The sequence below is a fragment of the Ovis aries genome, chromosome 4, assembly GCF_016772045.2.
Source record: "Ovis aries strain OAR_USU_Benz2616 breed Rambouillet chromosome 4, ARS-UI_Ramb_v3.0, whole genome shotgun sequence".
Classification (NCBI taxonomy): domain Eukaryota; kingdom Metazoa; phylum Chordata; class Mammalia; order Artiodactyla; family Bovidae; genus Ovis; species Ovis aries.
In genome coordinates this window covers 105853185-105874299 of record NC_056057.1, presented here as the reverse complement: position 1 = coordinate 105874299, position 21115 = coordinate 105853185, and the positions used below count along the sequence as shown (strand labels likewise).

General features: G+C 48.7%; 1 protein-coding gene across 2 annotated transcripts in view; it reads right to left on the bottom strand.

The window, feature by feature from the left end:
* TMEM178B (transmembrane protein 178B) overlaps positions 1–21115 on the bottom strand; it is a 410618-nt gene that overhangs the window by 271684 nt on the left and 117819 nt on the right. For both annotated transcript variants that reach the window (XR_006059714.2, XM_042248929.2), the window contains exon 2: positions 4717–4830. Coding sequence is in view for 1 of the 2 variants with exons in the window: in XM_042248929.2 (XP_042104863.1) it covers positions 4717–4830 (114 nt within the window). In the remaining variant the exon portion in view is untranslated. The remainder of the gene's footprint in view (positions 1–4716; positions 4831–21115) is intronic.

Genomic DNA, 21115 nt, shown 5'->3' with positions numbered 1-21115 from the left:
TGACCATCCAATTTAATTAGCTGAACTTCCTTGATAGTCTTGATAGAAGGAAGCTTTAAAAACAAAAACAAAAACAAAAAAAACTCGCGCTTTTTTGGCTCTCAGCCTCTTGAAAGATAATGGAGAGGATCTGATTGCAGGAACGTGGAGCCCCAGCTCCCTGATTTCCCACTGCCAGGGGCAATCAGCTGTGAGCTGAAACCTCCATCTTGAAAACGCCAAGCCGAATGAGAGGATCTGAGTTCACAGGCACAGAGCTCCAGAGTCTTGGAGCTCGAACCCCCAGGGGAGCCCCTGACGAGCACAGTGGGAGACCAAGTGGATAAAGGGCTGTCCTCCCCACACGCTCCAGCGGTACCTGCTCTGCAGCCCTCAGGCAGGCCCCCCGCAGGTGCCCCCCACCCCGGGGTCACTGGCGTTGCCCCAAGCACAGCTCCACTCCACGGCAGCTTCTCCTTGCAGAAGTACTCACATCCCAGCACCACCCCCTCCCCCGACCCAGCTTTCTCAGCCCCCCTTGGCTTCCCCAGGTCCTATCAGAGGCCCCCCCAGACCTCCCCTTCCCACCCACCCATCCTTGCCCTGCTACTGGCTACGTCCAGGCCCCCACCCCCGTGGTGAAGGGGCATTCCAAAGGGACACCAGTGAGGGAAAGCAAAGGCACAGCTGCTGGGGATGGCCTCAGGGGCCCCTGGAGGCGGCAGAATCCTCCAAACCAGCAGGCGACCCAAGCCTGAGCTTCAGAGCACGAGAAGCCCATAGGGATGTGTTCAGGCAAGAGGAGGAAGCGTCACTGTTTAAGATGCCACTATACTGCCAGCCTGCGTCCCCTGACCACTGCCAATCTTGCCCTGCCACTCATCTCCTGCAGCCACCAGCCCCCCTTCCTGGCCGGCCTGGCCAAACGTGCCCATCCTGCTCCAGCCCTGGAGATGGCAGGAGGACCCAGCGGGAGTCCAGTGCCCCCTCAGAGCCCACCAAGGCTGGACCAACGCCGCTCGGGGTGGCAGACAGGCAGGAAGATAAGGTGGGCTGCTCCCAGGAGATAGTCAGGTCTGGGTGGGTTGAGGGCACAGTCCCTACTATTGACAGAGTTCTACCTTCTCTGGGGGAGCTCTTGCCAGGGTGGGAAGGAGAAACGGGCACATCCAACTCTTTGTCAGCAATTACCATCTAAGACAGATTCAGAACCCTGTCACCAAATCACTCAGAAAACTCAGCATTCAAACCTCCATTGCAGAGATTACCCTACACACACACAGACACACACACACACACACGAGACCTCTGACCTTTACTCCCCAAAGTGATGGTTATTATCTCCTTACACTTGGATTTGTAAACCCAGCAACCTACAGATTAATTTTATTCTTTTACCTGATAGTCACAGGACCATAAGGTGAATGAGCTCTCAGCCAAACAGTTAAGCCTCTCATTGGTGGAATTAACTGTTCAAAAATCACAGCATAGTTTTAAACCAAATGGTGCTTTTCTTACTTGAAAAAAAATTTGTTTCACAAGAGTGTTTGATGATCACATGCAAATTCTTTTGTTTAAATTTAAACTTTTTATTCACTATTGGGGTACAGCTAATTAATAATACTGTGATAGTTTCAGATGAACAGTGAAGGACTCAGCTATACATATACATGCATCCATCCTCCTTCAAACTCCCCTCCGTCCAGGCTTACATGCAAATGCTTGATGAAAATGTATGTAATCAGTATAACCTAAGAGTCATCAAAGTCTGAAATATTTGCCCAGAATTATTTCAGCAGGAAAAAAATCAAATTTTTTGCTTTAACAGAAGATCATTTACTGAGAAAAATTATTGAATATAAGATATTATGGTGAAATTATAAAACAATAACCAATCTAGCATTAAATGAATTTATTTGATCCCACTAACAATCTTAAAGAATACAGGATTCTCAAATAAGTAAAGAAATTAGAGTCTGATTTTCTTTTTTTAATTTCTAAAGCTCCATCATAGGGGTTTGCTAATCTTTGACCATTTCTACTCTATTTCAAAGGAGCTTATACACCCACTTCCTATCTAGTGTCATCAATATCTGACCTTTGAAAACTAAACTTGACATTTACTACGCTTCCCCATGGGCTTCCCTGGTGGCTCAGTTGGTAAAGAACCTGCCCGCCATGCAGGAGCCCAGCTACAATACAGGAAACCTGGGTTTGATCCCTGGGTTAGAAGATCCTCTGGAGAAGCAAATGGTAGCCCAACTCCTGAAAACTCCATAGACAGAAGAGCCTCGCAGGCTACAGTGCATGGGTTTGCAGAGTCAGACACGACTGAGCACGACGTGCTCTTTCTTTTTTCTTCCTGTCTATGGTTCCCCATTGTGTCAACACTGCCAATTACACTTAGCTGCAGCTTCAGATACGACGGATGCTCACCTGCCCTCTGATAAAAATAGCTACCATGGATGTCGGGAACAGCAGACGCTCTCTGCTGGCTTCATAGCCCATCAGGCCGCTTTGTGAAACAGGCAGATGAATCCCACACCAAAGGGGAGCCTCGACTCCACCCAACATGGGGTGCCCAAAATTCCGCATGCATCAGTCACTGAGACGGCTTTTATCAGTTAAAAATAGATCTGTTCGCACCCCCATTCACCACAGCAGAGGCTCACGCTGGATTCTGCAGAAGCTAAGGGCACTCCAGTTTTAGAACAAGAACCCCGGAGACACAGGGCTCAGAGAAGGTCCATAACGCTGAGCATCAGCCTCTTCTCGATCTTTGCTAACACCATGTAACATACTTTCAGGGATGTCACCATGGGTCGTCCATCTGAATTCCAGATTCTCTGCTGTGTGCACAGCCGAAAAAGCTCTACCAGGCCTCCCATGAAGTGCATCTGTGCCATTCACACTAGAATAACTCTCCTTGCTGAAACACTTTCACAAGCTATCTTAATTGCTTGAAGCAATTACACTATATTGTAATTAGCGCATTGCCTTATAATTATTTGCTTTGAGAATGTCTCTCTCCACTCCTCCCCGCCCTCCTCCACCTCCAGACGTGAGCTCTTTGAAAGAATTCTCTGTGGCCTGGGTGTCTACCATGTGCCCTAGTATACAGAAAAACTTGGTAACTGGGACTAAATTGAGTGGAATTGAATGGAAGCTGCAATACCAACAACTTCTTTAATTCAATGATGACTCCCCCTCCAGTTATATTAAGTGGTTTATTCAACCAAGCTTGTCACATATCTTGAACATGCATTGTAGGTGTCTATTAAGTGACTATCCTAGACCAAGGCAATGTGAAAAATAAGCAGTCATGGTCAAGGATTTATATACTTGGCTTCTGGTATGTCTACCTCCAAAAAGGATATTAATAACCCTTACTAGTGTCCCTAAGGCAAATCTCACATTAAAGTTAAGTATGTGGGAAGCTTAGCTCAACATCGAGCACATGAGGGTGCCTGTTGGACATTCCCTCTCTGTCCTCAGAGTCTGGTTTGTGCCTCCACCAGTGATAAAGCTTGTAGGAGGAACCATTTGGTTAATGCCTTCCCATCTACTCACACCTGCCCCTACAACCATTTGGGGCCAGTGGCTCTAGATAGCACTCATCCAGACACCTAGTCACAATATTTTCCTGAAACCAATGGATCATTGCTCTGTTTGTTTAATTTTACTTGTTTCTCACCCCGCCCATCAACATATGGTGATTTGATTAAAACCAATACCAAAAAGTGGAACAGACCCAGTGGGCTCCATGCATGCCAAAAATAACTAGGCAACAACAAAGAGAAGAAAGATGGTTTCGGCTTTCATCAAAGCTTACCCATGACAGGATCCTTGTTTTCAATAAAGAGCCTCCTTCACGTATACATGAAAACTGAAACTCAACCTTGTGACATTATGTGAAAAAGCTGAAATCAGGAAGAAATGACAAGCACACCAGCGGTGGCGTGGAGCTTACGAGCAGGAAGAATGTGTTCACATGAACCATGCCTGAGACAAAGCGGAGTTATCCTTACACAGACAAGCAGGTGGATCCCCGTGGAGCAGAAAGGCAAAAATAGCCAACCAACTCTGTTTGCTCATTAAGTCATGGTCTTATCATATTAATAATTTAAGTCTCTGAGAATTCCTGACCAAAATCTTCCCTAACCAATGAAGGCATACATTCTGATCTTCGCTGAGCCATCACAGGAGAATCCAGGTCCCAAAACCTTTCACTCTCCGGGAGATAAATTTGTCAGTGGAGGACCAGGCCTTCCCACTCAGGGGCCCCCGCTCAATTGCAAATTTCCAGTGCAATACTGCCTGCAACCAACAGCAGGTCTTAACCCACACAGAGGATGACACGAGGGATTAGCAGGTTGCCACAATAATGCCCCGAGCAACTTGGAGACAAGCTGGACTTGAATCCCAGGAGTTGGTTCAGTCAGGTAGGTGAAATCTGAAATGCCTACCAGGGTAGCAAAGCAAGACCATGGATCATTGTCTAGCTGCTAATCGTTTTTTGTGTCAATTGTAGAAGCAAACTCCTCAAAACTGCAATACAATCAGAACCAACTGGGGCAGTTCAGACCCACAGATATTCAGACTTTAAGGATTGCCACCATGTTCTGAGACTGTCCACAGGTCTCTGATAGAGGTCCATCTGTCCAAACTGCTGATGGGCATCCAATGTCCATGCCCTCCAAAGGTCACAGCCAAGGAAAGAGACTCAGGTTTACTTACGCAGAGCGTGCCACTCATCCTGGCGGATGGTCTTCGTGATGTTGAAGGTGAGGTTCCTGGGGATGGTGGCTGAGGAGTAGTGGTATTTGATGTACGTGCACCGCTCAATTTCTCCTGGAAAAGAGACAGGAGGCCAAGTGTTAATGAGGCAGCAACCATGTCTGGGGCAGTTTCCAGGATCTGCTTTTCTATCCTGGGGAGAGAGACTTGTTTCATATTGGGCCTGGTGACACCAACATTTTATAAATACAAGGCAGTAACCTCAGCTCCAAAAGAACAAAAGAGGAGAACAAAATCAAACACCATCAATTTAGATGGCGCTAGTGGTAAAGAACCCACCTGCCAGTGCAGGATTTGAAAGGGACTGGGGTTCGATCCCTGGGTTGGGAAGATGCCCTGGAGAAGGAAAACGGCAACCCACTCCAGTATTCTTGCCTGGGAAATCCTATGGACAGAGAAGTCTGGCGGGCTACAGTTCATGGGGTCACAAATAATCAGACACAACTGGGCACACGCGCGCGCGTACACGCACACACACACACGTGCGCACACGCACACACGCACAGGCACACACACACACACCCACCCTGGCATCATTCAGAGACAGGAAGAGTCCAAGTTGAGTCTGATGGCAGCTTGTTAAGAAAGTAGTACCCATGTGTTTAACCTTAAGAAAATCAACTTATACGTCAAGGGAGGATGTTTGGTATCTAAAAAACATTTACAGTCTATACCCATGGACCAGCAGCGAGCAGGCTTCGGCCTTAATCACGTAGCACATGCTGTCTTGTGGAAAGGTGAGCTAGAGGGGCCTCTTCCCTCTTCTCTATCCCATGGCCCCCACCAGCCTCACCTCTAAACACAAAGCACTCCATTCCATCTGCACCTCCCTGAACCAGTCTCCTCTCAGATTTCTTGGACAAAATCGAAGTCCTGTGACACTCAATTGCCTGGTCCAATTACGACCTTTTCTGAGACGCTGTTATCAATCAGTGCAAGCTTTGCTAGTCAGATTATAAAAATAGTTCTATATCTCAGAGCCAGAGGTTCTCAAATGGTAGCCCTGGGGCCACAGCATCAGCATTCCCTGGAAACCTGCTAGAAATGCCATTTCCCAGGCCTAACCCCGCACCTGCTGAATCAAAACCCCCAAGGTAGAGCCTGCAATATGAATTTTACTAGGCCCTCCAGGTAATTCTGTTGCACACTTGAGTTTGAAAACTGCCACCTTCGAGAATCTAATAGAATTGCCAATGAGTGAGTTTATAAATCCACCGGGTTGGCCAGATTCAAAAAGTAAGCAAGATTAGGAGATCTTGGTCTCCTGCAGGCTCTTCTATTGGCACTTACTTATCTGGGGGATATTAAAACTCAAGTGTCAGGGCATCATGAAAAATCAGGATAGGAGTGATTTTTAAAGGTTAGGGGTTTTAAATTTTGGTTTTGCACCTGAATGGATTTTGATGGTAATCCATTTTGCACCCCACTGATTTTCAATTTATAAGTAGTGGCACCTGATTGAATTGTCTGACCCCTGGCTCACTGTCAGCAGGGAACCTGGCAATAGGTGGAATGCAGTAATTTAGACAGCGCCTTATTGTAAATCACGTCTGGACGATCGCCCACTGCTAGTTACTGGCAGACACTCCTGTGATGGGACAGATGCTGTCCAGAGGCAAAGTTTTGAGGAAAGTGTTAGGTACGCTTTTTTTTTTTTTTTTAATTTCTCAGCTCCTCCGCCTCTGTCCTCTTAGCCCACAAACATCCTGAAGTCTCTCATGGGCCCACCATCCCCCCCACAACATCCCCCACCTCTGTCTTCCTTCTTCCCTCACCTGCTACACTTCTAGAAAAAATAGTCTTCCTGACAGTCTCCGCTTCCAGAACCCACATTCACATCTCATTTCTATAACAATTTCCATTGACAGCATCAGTTCCCATCCAGCCTACATCACAAAGCCCAGGACCATCCCCAGGGCTCCAGCGGTGCCCCTCCTCCCTGGCATCCAACTGGTCACTGAATTCCAACAGTTTTATGTCAGAAATGTCCCTGGAATCCAGCCTGCCTGCCCTCTGTCCCCACTCCCTCCATCATAGCTGCGAGAACACAATGACCGATCTCAACAAACAGCCACACTGACTGAGGACTTACGAGGTAGGAGAGACTTGCCAAGTGCCTAGTAGACCAGTGGTTTCCAACTTATGTCTTGGAGCACATAGAAAAGATGTGTGCAAGGCAGCGGGTGGGCTGCTGGGCCTTGTCCAGCCTCCCCAAGGGCCGAAGCAGCCACATCCCCATAACCCATGTGTGGTTTCTATATGTGTCATCATCCCTGGGTCAGGAAGATCCCCTGCAGAAGGAAGTGGACACCCACTCCAGTACTCTTGCCTGGAGAATCCCATGGAAAGAGGAGTCTGGTGGGCTGCAGCCCATGGGGTCGCTAAGAGTCAGACACGACCGAGCAATTGACGCTTACTTACACTTACATGTGTGTCCCACTGGTGGCACACTCTGTTATGAACAATGCCTTACTAATCCTTCTGTAACCCAATTAAGTAAGTGCTATTATACTCCTCACCCCTATTTTACAAAGAAGAAAATGGAGGCTAAAGCAGATTAAGTGACTTGCCCAAGGTAGGAGCAGGGCCAGGATGAGAACACAGGATCGCCTTATTAGAGTATCTCTCCTGTCAGGCCACCCTCGGTACTGCTGCTCAGACTGTACCATAGAAAGAAAATGCAGTCTATCATGCAGGGGATAAACCCCACATTCCTGGCAGAAAGTCCCAGCCCCCACTTAGCCCCAACAAGGACACACCCTAGGCTCCAGTCCGGTGCCCTCCCTACCCTGCCTCATCAAGGGCGGATCCACTCACAACTCTGTCCCTCCTCTCCTCCCCACCTTTCTTTCACCAGGTAGGAGCCTCCAGCTCCTCAGGAAAGCCCCACTCACATCTAGGACAGCACCCAGCAGCAGGCATCCAATGGCCCCGCCCCTCTCCCCCTCCCTGATCGGGTTGTCCTGCTGCAGCCAGCACACCAATGAGCTGTGATTTATCCATTTACACGCCTTACTCCTCCACTGGATACTAGTTTCTGGAGGGCAGGGACTTGTCTTATTCATTCATCTTTATCTCCCTGGCCCCCAGCACAGAGTGAGCACCAAGAACCTATGCTTTGAAGAAAGCGATGAATAATACAAGGCGCCCTTTATAAGATCACAGTGGGTAAGGAATCCAACTGCTTCTATTGTATGCAAGGGATTAAAATAATGGAGGCAAATTAGAATGTCATGAATAAACGGAGGTGACTGTTGCAGAATTCTGGAAGCCTATGGCAAATACCTCTTTCCTGTCTGGACCATGTAAGGAGAGGTTTGTCAATCACATATGAACACGGAATAGTCTCTTACCACACTTTGTAAATGTAATCCAAGGGACAACTAGGTCAATGGTTTCAGGGTAGAAAAAAAAAACAGAGAAAAGAAAGAGAGGGAGATATTAGGGAGAAAGGGTTTTTACATGAATATCGTGAGCAAGCACGTGGGCCATACACAGTTGAGCAGGCTGCACACCGCACAAGGATGCCTCTTGGGGTACCTGCGTGCTGAAGTACAGCCGCTGCTCTGCTTGCGAAGACCAGCACCATGGTGGGGTATGCAGGGGATGTCTCAGTCAGAGAGGCTGTCTTCACCTAATTTGCACAAAGATGGCATGAGAACTAGGAGCCACCCTACACTCCATAATTTCAAGATCAAACAAAATACTCCCTGGGCCCAGCTTGGAAGATACGAGATGGAATCCCACTGGTAACAGCTAGATGAGTGCCTGTCACTCACAGCTGAGAGAAGTACCTGATTTCCTGGCTAGGACCAGGTTCTCTCAGCCTCAAAACATACTCAACAAGTGGCCACAGGTTCCAGGCTTCCTCCCTCGGCCCCAGCCTACCCGGCCAGCCAGGGAAGAGGCCACCTGACACTCAACAAGAGAAAGACGCTGATGGACAGGCGCGTTGGGCAGCCGGCCAGGGAGCTTGGCTGGAGAACTTCCCAACAGCCCTGCTGGAGGCCCTCACTATTTGCTTTGCCTCGGGGATGCAAGCATCCTGCCTTTGACAGCAATTAAATTTGAAAGACTCAAATATTGCCTAAGAAGAAAGGCAAAATATTTACCCATGTGTCTGCAGGTCCTGTCAGTGTGCTGGGCTTTTGTCAATACAGGCGCCATCTGGGCACCAAATTCGTGTGCCCAGAACGTGGGCTTCCCAACACAAACAGGTTTTCCTGCGAAGGACAGTGGAAGGTAACAGAGAAGCCTGTGACCTTCCCCGACTCCTGCACTCTAGCCCAGAGAGGGGAGTTTCCCCCTCCGGCAGCCTCAGCTGAGGGGCCAAAAATCTGGTCAGTGAGGCATCAGGGGTTGGGGGTGCCTCCTGTGGGCACCTTAGGACTTGATATCTTCAGCCATGCCCTGCCTTCTGAGCTGAGGACCCTCCAATCTGCATATCAGAGTCCCAAAGTGTTAGTCGCTCAGTCATGTTTGACTCTTTGCGACCCTATGGACTGCAGCCCACCAGGTTCCTCCATCCATGGAATTCTCTAGGCAAGAATATTGGAGTGGGTGGCCATTCCCTTCTCCAGGAGGATCTTCCTGACCCAGGGATTGAATCAGGGTCTCCTGCATTGCAGGCAGATTCTTTACCATCTGAGCCACCATCAGAGTCCCAGGGAGACAGGATACCCAAACAGGTAACTGAGGAGGGTTTCCAAAGCGGTCAGTTTACAAAGCTGAGCATAGGGTGTAAAGGGACCAGCCAAGGGTGGGGCAGGGCCCCGGGGCTGGCAACATAAGGAGGTGGGGCAACCCCAAGGCTGGGCAAGGCAGAGCAGGGACCATCACGGGAATCTGGAGAAGAGGGCCCTGGGAGGGAGGTGGGGAGGGTACAGCCCACCTGTGTGAGGGGCAGGATATAAATGCCCAATCTCTCACTCCTCTCACCCACACCTCCTGCCAAGTCTCCCCAGAGCTGAACCCACCTAGAAGTCAAAGGGCAGGCCAGCCTCCGAGCACAGAGCAGGTAAAGACGGAACTGGACTCAGCTGGACTCAAGGACAAATGCAAGCATCCAGCCCTCTCCCCTTCTACATCATCACTCCAGCTTCCCCTAGTCCAACGGGAGCGCCTACCCCCTTCCCTTCCACCTCTCAAAGTCCTCAGTGGCAAAGGGAGCCCCAGGAACAAGAACAGGGGAACACAGTTCTCATCTTTTCTCTCCATTTCAAATGCTTTAAGACCCAAGGCATGAGTCTGGTCATTCACGTCAAGTCCTGATGTGGTCCCTGCACACAGCAAGTGCTCAATAAATACTACTGGGTTGGCTAAGAAGTTCACTGGGGCTTTTTCTTAATGTCTTATGGAAAAACCCAAACTCTCTGGCCAGTCTCACAGTCATGATGAATCACTGCCTTGATACTACTTACTCTAAGGGGGAAAGACCACAGGAAATCAGAAATAATATCAGCAATGTTTGCATCACATTACATACACACAGAGGCAGCGCGTGGGGTATGGGGGTGGGGAGAGGAAGAGAGAGAAATTTCATACGCAGTAACCCTAGGAGACTTGTAGCTCAGAACCCTGACATGTGCTGGGCATATGAGGAAACAGACTGGAGGGGAGCGGAAGAGATGGCCCACATGATGAACTCTGGATTCTGATCCCACCCTACAAGGAAACCACAGGCGAGGTTCCTTTCACATGCATCTACTATCAGCAAGGCGTGGTTTCCAGGAGTCTACTTCTCATGGTAAGTGGAAACCTTCTAAGGCAGGGAAACTTTAGAGGCAGTGCTAGGACTCAGTCCCATGCCATCTAGAATCACCTCCCGTAAACAGGTGCCACAGTACTTATATTCATGCATTAGAGAGTCATTCCTTTTGGTCAGACACTATTTTTGTAGGCCCCTATTTTTATTTTTATTTTTATTATTTTTTTTTTTTAAATTTTAAAATCTTTAATTCTTACATGCATTCCCAAACATGAACCCCCCTCCCACCTCCCTCCCCATAACATCTTTCTGGGTCCCTATTTTTAAAACTTTGCTTCCCTGGTGGCTCAGAGGGTAAAGCATCTGCCTACAATGTGGGAGACCCGAGTTCGATCTCTAGGTCAGGAAGATCTCCTGGAGAAGGAAATGGCAGCCCACTCCAGTTCCCTGGAAAATTCCATGGACGGAGAAGCCTGGTGGTCTACAGTCTGTGGGGTCGCAAAGAGTCAGACACGACTGAGCGACTTCACTTTCTTTCACTTTCTAAGTCAGTCCAAATGGGATGGTCCCCAGTCACCTGGGCCTAAGTATGGATGAGATCCTGAAATCCCTTTCCTTTACACTAGAGAGCTTCCCTCATAGCTCTGCTGGAAAAGAATCCGCCTGCAATGCAGGAGACCCCGGTTTGATTCCTGGGTCGGGAAGATCCACTGGAGAAGGGATAGGCTACCCACTCCAGTGTTCTTCAGCTTCAATTGTGGCTCAGCTGGTAAAGAATCCACCTGCAATATGGGAGACCTGGGTTCAATCCCTGGGTTGGGAAGATCCCCTGGAGAAAGGGAAAGACTACCACATTTCAGTATTCCGGCCTGGAGGATTCCATGGACTGTATAGTCCATGGGGTCACAAAGAGTCGGACACGACTAGGCGACTTTCACTAGACTAGACCCTCGGCAGCAGGGCACCCCTAGAGAAGAGAGGCTGAGCAAGGCACAGGGTCCCAGCAGCTTATGGGGGCAGGAGGGGGCGGGGAGCGCTGTGAAGCCAAACCCCAAACTTCACAACCATATCTGGCTCTGACCAGGGTGGACCTGAGGAAGAACTGAACACAGGAACCCTCTCTCCAGCCCCCACTTTAAAAGTGGAGTGATGCACGCTGGGCATGGGATGGTCAAATGCACCGATTTTTTAAGAAAACTTGGGCTTAACAATCTACAAAAGGTTTACTTCTGTGGTACTTTAATAACAGTTTTATACTCAGAAAACTAAGATCATGGCATCTGGTCCCAACATTTCATGGCAAATAGATGGGAAAACAATGGAAATAGTGACAGACTTTATTTTGGGGGGACTCCAAAATCACTGCAGATGGTGACTTCAGCCATGAAATTAAAAGACACTTACTCCTTGGAAGAAAAGCTATGACCAACTTAGATAGCATATTAAAAAGCAGAGACATTACTTTGCCAACAAAGGTCCATCTAGTTAAATCTATGGTTCTTCCAGTAGTCATATATGGATGTGACAGTTGAACTATAAAGAAAGCTGAGTGCCGAAGAATTGATGCTTTTGAACTGTGGTGTTGGAGAAGTCTCTTGAGAGTCCCTTGGACTGCAAGGAAATCCAACCAGTCCATCCTAAAGAAAATCAGTACTGAATATTCATTGGAAGGACTGACGCTGAAGCTGAAACTCCAATACTTTGGCCACCTGATGAGAAGAACTGACTCATTTGAAAAGACCCTGATGCTGGGAAAGGTTGAAGGTGGGAGAAGAAGGGGACGACAGAGGATGAGATGGTTGGATGGCATCACCAACTTGATGGACATGAGTTTGAGCAGGCTCTGGGATTTGGTGATGGACAGGGAAGCCTGGCGTGCTGCAGTCCATGGGGTCGCAAAGAGTTGGATACGACTGAGCAACTGAACTGAACTGAAACTGAAGAATAACCCTCAGAGGAGGGTAGTGCAAATGCTTTATAGATTTGAAAACAGTGTGAATGGTAAAAAGTGAAAAAGTTGGTCCAACTCCATCCTGAGGTTACAGTGAAGGGTCCTATGGGCACCCAGGGCTGAGGCAGGCACTGCTCCTTCTGGGCTTCCCTTGGACCTCATGCTCTTCTTGACATTCCAGCATCCCACTGGACTACTAGACCCCTACTGAGAGTCCACAGGTTTCCTTCATCCCAGAGCTCCTTCTTTTGAAACAATTAAATCTATTCAATGCCTTCCGGACAGTGAGGCTTTGGACACTCACTTGACCCCCACGTGATGGTCACAACAACCTTGAGAGGTAGATTCTACCTCTCCCATTGTTCTCAGCCCACATTCAGTAGTATTCTCACATGACTGAAGGAAGGGAGAGTTTAAGAGAGGTGAAGGCCTTCTCTCCAGCCAGCCAGCCAGCCAGGAGAACAGGCAGAGTCCAGGTGTCCGCACAGCCATAATGAGTCCATGCCCTGGCAGGAGGTTTATGAGGAACAGGAATTATTTTGCAGCCACAGAGCCTTGTATGTGGAGGAACTTTACATCCACTGATAAGAAAGAGTAGGTGGGGGGGGGGGGAACATCACCCATGTCTTGTCTGCTACGCTTCCTCCCTTGATGCCAATGGCGAGAGCGCCTAAGACACTGGGGTCTGCCCTGCTGACTGGTCCTGGCCCCAGGCCGCCACGGCAAGAGCCCTCACCTTCTCACTCTGACACCCGTCTCACCCATAAAGCTGGCGGTTCTCAATCATCATTCAGCCCTAATAAATGAAAAGATTAAGTCAAAAGTAGAAAGAACACACTGGAAAAAAACTGAAAGCCAACCTTCAAAAAAAAGAAAAGAAACTGGTTGAAGCTTTAAATCTTGGACTTCATCCCTTCCATAAAGGGCATTTCCTCAAAAAAGAAAAAAAAAAAAAAAAAGCTGGGGGAGTGGTTAAAATCACACCTTAGAAGGGAGAGGAGACAGGGAGATTCTCCTCTGACCAATTAGGAAAGCCATTATCAATTTATCAGCACTGCCAACGTCGAATTCTTTAGCTGCTATAAGAGCAGAGATGGAGTTTAGGGGGTGAAAGGTTTGAGATTAGAAGCAAAACCATGTCCCTGATGAAAAGCGAGGGAAACAAACCAGCAAAATTCCAGGAGTTCAAAGAGGGCAGACAGAGCTGGAGTTTCCACATCCCGCAAGACCACATCCTCAGGCAGGGCGGGAAGGGGAGAGGGCTGGGCAGGGCAGCAATATTTATAAGTGATTTCAGACAGCTCTTCACAAAAGCTTCCTGCAACAAACCTCCCCACCCCACCTCCCCGGCTCATTTTCAGCATCTCCTCCTCCCAGATGTTATGAGCTGAAGGATTTTCAAGGCTTAGAGCTGCTGCTGGCCCAGCAAGAAAGAATGTTTTATTTTCTTCATACTGAGGAAAAGTGTTACCTACTTTTTATTTTTAATGCTTTCAAACGCATTCCACTTGGTGTATTTTGGTTTTTGTGTTTGTGGTATCAGCGTGGCCTTTTAATGTTGTTTCGTATGCAACTCATGGGCAGACTCCTAAATATTTAATTCCTTTCCATTCAGTGTTTTATAAATGTTTGTTAGGAGTCGTGTTCTGGGGGCCCCCTGGACTCACATGCGCAGACTGCATTCTTAAAAATCCTTCTTCCAGAGGGCAGCCCTCCACCCACCCCATTTCTGACTCTGTCTCCCAACACTTCTGCCAGTTACTGTTGTAACAGGTACTTGGATATTAACCATGTATTTCTCTCTGTACACAGTAAATGCTTTAGGGTAGGGGAGCTTGTGGTTTTCATCTTTGGCCAAGAGGGTGCTTTGAGTGTCGTACAGTTGACCCTTGAACAACGTGGGTTTGAGCTACACGGGTCCACTTATTCAGATTTTCTTTCTCAGTGAAAAGACTACAGTACTACACAGTCCGCAGCTGGTTGAATCAATGACACAGAGGAGTCGCATATACGGATGCTCCGACTTCAAGTTATACTTGACTTTCAACTGCACAGAGGGGCCATCCCAACCCCCTCATTGTTCAAGGGTCAAGAATAATTCATTTTAATAATAGTTTATGTTCAATGAATGTATTCTACGTGTTAGGTACTGTACAGAGGATTTTATCCCACATTATCTCATTTAATCATAAAAGTTAAGGCCTGCTGCTGTCCCCATTTCACAGATAAGAACACAGAGGCTCAGAGAGGTGTCCTGCCTGAGAATGCAGAGCTCTTGCACAGGTGGCATGCAAACCCACCTACCCACACTCTCTAAGCGCCACAGTATGCATGCTCATGAAGAGAAACTGGGAAAAGTCAAACTCTTCAGCAAGAAAGAGACCCTCCAATGTTTCCCATCAGAAATAAAGCAAAACTTTCCCACGTGCAGAGGTTTCCAGGTTCTACAGACTTTGCTGCTCTTATTAGAACAAGACAGAAGGTTTGCTTCCAGTGCTCCCGTCACGAGCTGGCCAGAAGACAGCTTCTAGACACAGTGGAGGGGGACTGAGAATGCATCTACCGGCCCCTGCACTCGGCCACAGCCCTACCTCACTCCCAGGACAAGCCACCCACCAGCAGGGACCTGAGGCAAGTCACTCAGGCTCTCAGAACCTCATTTCTTCATCTGCAAATGCAGATAATGATAGCGCTCAGCTCCTAAGATGGATGAGGAAGAACTGAGATAACTTATGTAAAACATGCTCTGGAGTAAGCATTCGAGAAATGCTCATTTATCAGTTCTACCTCTGGGACACACCTGCTCCCATATAACAGCGCATCCATATCTGGTAGCTCAGCTGGTAAAGAATCAGCCTGCAATGCAGGAGACTTCGGTTAGATTCCTGGGACTGGAAAAGTGATAGGCTACGTACTTCTGTATTCATGAGCTTCCCTGGTGTGGGAGACCTGGGTTTGATCCCTGGGTTTGGAAGATTTCCTGGAGGAGGACATGGCAACCCACTCCAGTATTCTTGCCTGGAGAACCCCATGGACAGAGGGGCCTGGCGGGCTACAGACCGTGGGGTTGCAGAGTCAGACACGACTGAGCGACTGAGCGCAGCGCAGCATCATATCTAAAGACAGCTCTCACACCTCTCCCACCCACGGCTCCTTCTCTTCCAGCCAAGGCCGTTCAGGTCCTGTGCCCACGGTCACAGAGCCCAGCACCACTCTGGCCATCCGCAAGGCCCAGGCACGTGTCAGAATCTCTCCCAGGGGGACACTGAGCACAACTGCACCTGCAGGGGCAGAGCCCACAGCCCAGCTACCTGTGAGCAACGTGGGCAGCCGTGACACAGGCTGGTCACATGCAGGGGACAAGGCCCATGTTTTTCCTCCAGAGAAGCTACTCAGCCAGCATGGGCTTGAGCAGCTGGTTGTTTCTCTCATCTGGGGCTGTTTTATGTCATTTAGTTTGTCACCTCCTGCAGGGTCTCCTGTTTGTTCCAGGCCCCTGAAGAAATGTTTGGGTGGTGAGCCTGTCCTCCCATAAATTAGACATCAGTCCATAAACTCCATCAGTGGGGCCACTTCTGGCCTCGTCCAAGCCATCACTAAAATCTCTCAACAGGATGGGTATCAAAGGCAGAACTGTGCACCCACACACGCACCACAAATTTCCTTGCAATCAGAAGTGAAAAAGTAAGGAAGTATTAGTTGCTCAGTCGTATCTGACTCTTTGCGACCCTATGGAGCGTGTCTCGCTAGGTTCCTCCATCCGTGGGATTTCCCAGACAAGAATACTGGAGCTGGTTGCCACTTCCTTCTCCAAGGGATCTTCCTGACCCAAGGAACAAACTTGAGTCTCCTGCATTGCAGGCAGATTCTTTACCATCTGAGTCACCAGGGAAGCTTGCAATCAGAAATGAAACCATTAAGAGCTCTTGGTTAGGACCCTGTAGCCTGCAATGAATTCACATTCCCAATCTGCCCACTTCCCCTGGCCCCAGATCCCCTCCTGCAGCTAGTGCACCTGGATGTCACGAGACCCCATCTGCATTCACCCCATCAGCTCATCTAGGAACTCTACCCACACAGGGAACGAGGTCAGCTCAGCGCTGCATGCTGGTCCCTAGGCTTCACCGCCTCCTGGCCGAGCGCTTCCCCTGCGTCTGCTTTGTAGACCCTTGGACAGTTGTCCAGGCCTCCCACGAGTCTGGCTGCTTGTCTGTGTCCACGGAATCCCCACGGTCTCCTTTACTGAAAAATTGACATGGCACCCCTAAGTCATAACTCCTCTGACCATCTGGTCCCCCTTCACAAACAGGGTGGCCCCATAGAAGAAATGATTTCCCACACTGCCCGCCATCCTTCCACATCCTCTAGCAGCCAACACTCCCATCAAGGAATAGAAATGAGGCCTCCCTGCTGGGTGACCACCATGTACCTGCCGAGTTTACAACCTGTGTCCATATCCCCCAGTCGCCCTGCAAAACACGGTCTCCAAGCCCCTGACTCCTGCTCACCCACTCCGTTCTTCTCACCACCTTACCATGTAACTCCCTTGACTCAAAATCATAGCCTCTAACATTTTACCATCTTCTGTGCTAAAGGTCACCTCATCTTCTGTGGGATCCACAACCTTTTTATCCTCACTTCCTCGTTCCTAGATTCAGGATGTCTTTTCCCCCTTCTCTAAGTCTTTCTGCATGCTTTAAACAAGACATTCTTAAATGTCATTACATCGTAACATCCTCACGAAAGGAAATAAAAAACGAGGTGTCATCGTGCTGACCCCGCAGCATCCACCCTCCTGTTAAGGTTTCAGCCGCCCTTTTTTCCCAGTTTGCTCATTTATTTTTCCAGCGTGAAACATGCTGCTTGGGAAAGGATGAGAAGGTGAGGTATGGCTTTAAATCACCATTTGGGGTGTAGTCAATATTCTGCTCCCTTATTCCTATCACAGCCCTAACAGCCTTCTGGAGAGTTCAGAGCCCCAAGTTGTCACTGCCTTCCCCAAGGCCGCCTCCCGCCCTGGTGGGCCGACACCCCGAGCACAAGCCTGTGGCTCCTCTGGGCACAGTGTCAGCAGGTGGAAGCACCATCCATCTCCAGGCCCTGACAGGGAAACGAGGCAAGAAGGAAGACCAAATCTGGTTTTTGCTGGAAAACAGTGAGCTCATGCTTTCTCTCCAGAGACGCAAGAAGTGGAGACAGATCTGGAGACCGTGATGGAGACAGGCAGGGGTGATGAGGGATGAGCAGGCAAGAGGGAGGCGGCCAGTCTGGCACTTTTGAAATGTCACTTTTGATAAGAATCCCCAGCTCTCAGGCCAGAGGGAAACATCCATATTCTTTAAAGTTAGGAGCCAGCATGAGGCGGTTGTCCTAAAGCGGAGGAACAGGGAGAAGATGAACAGAGCTGGAAATTCTTCATTCCCACTCCTTCAGAGAAAAGGGAGATGATGGTTCCTGAGTTGCCAGCACTGCAGACGCCAGGGCAGGACTGGCACTGCTGCTCCCAGATGGGCTCCAGATCGGATGGTGGGCACTGCCAGCTTTTCCTATGGAGGGTTGTACCCTCAGGCATGCGTCTCCATAAGGCCAGCCATTCCCTATGGATGCACCAGATAGAAGGTAGAGAATTCAGATGACTGCCCAGGTATTTCCAAAGAGCTGAATGTTTGGTTTCAGCTGGGGAAAAAAATCCAGATTACTGAGTTTTCTACTCTGTATTTGAAAAAGGAGTTAGATAATGCTCTTCCTTTTTATCAGTTAATTCAGAGATGGGGCAGGGGAGAGACACTGTGTTGTGTGTGTGCTTGTGTGTGCATGTTTGGGGAAGACTGTGGGAAATGCTGGCTGTCCCACATGAGAAACCAAACCCTGATGGCTGTTCATTACTTTACTCCTAAACTTGCTGTGTGCCTTTGCTAAAAACTGAATGCAAACTAAAGACCACAGAATTAAAGTAGAAAGCCCAAGCAGATGAATTATACTTTTCTTTATATGTTGTTGTTCAGTCGCTAAGTCGTGTCTGATTCTTCGCAACCCCGTGGACTGCAGCACGCCAGGCCTCCCTGTTGCTCTCCATCTCCTGGAGTTCACCCAAGTTCATGTCCACTGAACCAGTGATGCCATCCAACCATCTCACCTCTGACGACCTCTTATCCTTTTGCCTTCAATCTTTCCCACCATCATCTCTACTCACAAAATTGACTATTTTCTTGTTTAAGTTAAACGGCTTGGCTAGATGTTAATTAAAGTGTTAACTCAGCTTGACTCACTAGTTGAAATAAAATTCAAAACCAGACATCAAAATACAAATAATGAATGATTCACTGTTTCCCACTGTGTCCAGCAGCACATCTGTGGTCCAGAGCCCAGTCATCAGAACCAGCTTGCCTCGGGTCAAACCCCAGCTTTGAGACTCTCTGGGTCAACGATCTTGGCCAAATGGATAAAGCCCTCTGTGCTTCCATGCCTTCACTTTAAAGGGACGTGATACAAATATCCACTCCCTCAGGGGTGCAGTGAGAAATCAGGGAATTAGTTTCTGTAAAGTACTCAGCACCTGTGTCTTGTAAGTGCCACACACTTATTACTGTTACTATGTCATCACCATATAGGATGAAGATTAACTGCGTGTGCCAGACGTCAGATAAGTCCTTTAAGACATGCAGCAAGCACGTATCTGACAGGTTTCAGCAAAAGAAATGAATGCCCACAAGACAGGTTTCTAGCATCCCATCCTTGCCTGCCTCAGGCTTCCTCAGCTGTGGTTCTAGTGTTCCCTCCACCCCAGCTCAGGGCATTTCCCCCTAGGCTCCAACCCTGACTACATCCCACCACCCTGCTCCTGCCTCAAGGGCTGAGGCCACACACACCCCCCAAATCCAACCCTCTCTAATACTGGTAATACCATCGAACTTCTATTAATAGAATGTGACTCCATGCCCACCTGTAAGACCCTCAAAGACTCGACAGCACAAGCATCACTGCAGCTACACAGCACTGGGGATGCTGACCACCGACACCCGGGAAAGCAACAATTTAGGGGAGCCTGTGACGTGTGAAGATGACCCTTCCTAGCTGGAAGGGTGTCCCCTAGCCCACATCTGATGGATCACTCACTGGTCCGTGCTAAGATGGAACTTCTCATTTTTAACATTCTGGAAATGTGGTTCCAGATTCCACCTCCCAGTCAAAATAGCAAAACCTAAGAGTCAGATAACATCAAGGTTTAGTAAAGATGGGGAGAAGAAAGCTCTGGACACTATTCTTGAGAGTGTAAATTGTTACAAACACTTGACAAATATCAAGTAAATTGGAAACGGATACACTCTATGACCCCATGTCAAAATCTATGACCCCTTAGACAAAATCCTACATATGTATATAAGGAGGGGAGAAGTACAAGAATGTTCTACATACCATTGCTTGTGAAAATAATAATAACAATAGTGAAGACCTAAAGGTCCATCAATTAGGAGAAAAAAAATATTGGTGGTTATATTCACATATTATACAATAATTTAAATGAATGTACTGTACATATTAGTACAGAGATAGACCTCAAAATATTACATCGAGTGAAAACAGAGCTGTGTATTTATACCTACAGTAGTTTCTCACTTTTCAGTATTCTAGATTTTTATCCTCCTACCAAACATGGTCCCTTGGGGTCCAATGAGAAAGAACACCACCACTTCTGGAGGAGAAATCCACTTGGTCACCTTAACAAAATCAAAGCCACATTATCCGAGTTTTTACAGTGGGAGAACCTCCGGGAGCTCTGGCTTGTCTCCCGCTGATCTCCTGGTAGCGACCTATGAGCCTCACCCTCACCTCCACCGAGTGCGCGGGAGGTGCTCAGAGGGCCCAGTGTCACAGGGACATGGAAAGCACCAGGGAACAGAGGGCGTGGTGACCGCTGCACTGCGCTGGGGGGCGGGGCGGTCGTAGCAAGGACGTCAGGGAAGGCTGATGGAGGAAGAAGGAATCATGTTGTTCAGTTTGGGGGATGTAGCATACGAGAGAAGGGGTAACCTAGGCCCAGCCCACATCTAGGGAGTCCACAGTGAACTCAACAGGAAACAGACTGTGCCTCAGCCAGAGTCTGGCAAATCCTGCAGGGAGGAGTGAGCCTGGGCGAGTAGCAGAGCACCGAGGGGAGGACCTGGGCAGGGGGCTGCCGTGCTTGTCCAGACCTCAGAGCAGGGCCCAAGTACAGCTGAAAGTGTGGACAGGGAGGACATCTGTGGAGACTTCTGGTCTACCCCAGCTTCCTGACCCCTTGACTTTGACCTGCTCCCTGCAGGGGCGGCCTAGCAGCATCCTCCCTGCTCACTGAACCAGCATTCCTGCTGCAGCCAAGTCAAACAGCTGCCCAACATCCAGACCCCAGGGGCACAAAGGTGGTGAGTGTGCGCCCGCTGGGACCCCAGACATCCAGACTGAATGAGTGGAGAGGTGCGGATCGTCCTAATGGAGTAACCTGCTCCTTGTAAGGCTGCCAACCCCTCACCAAAGGCAGTGACCATCGCCCCCACGTCCCCTGAGGCTCTGCATCCAAGGCTTCATGGAAATCAGCGGCCAGCACACAGAAGTAGAACAAGATAAGATGGACAGACAGCTGTCTTTAATCTAGTTTTGCAAGGACTCAGGGAGTCACTGCATGCACCACCATAAAACAGAAC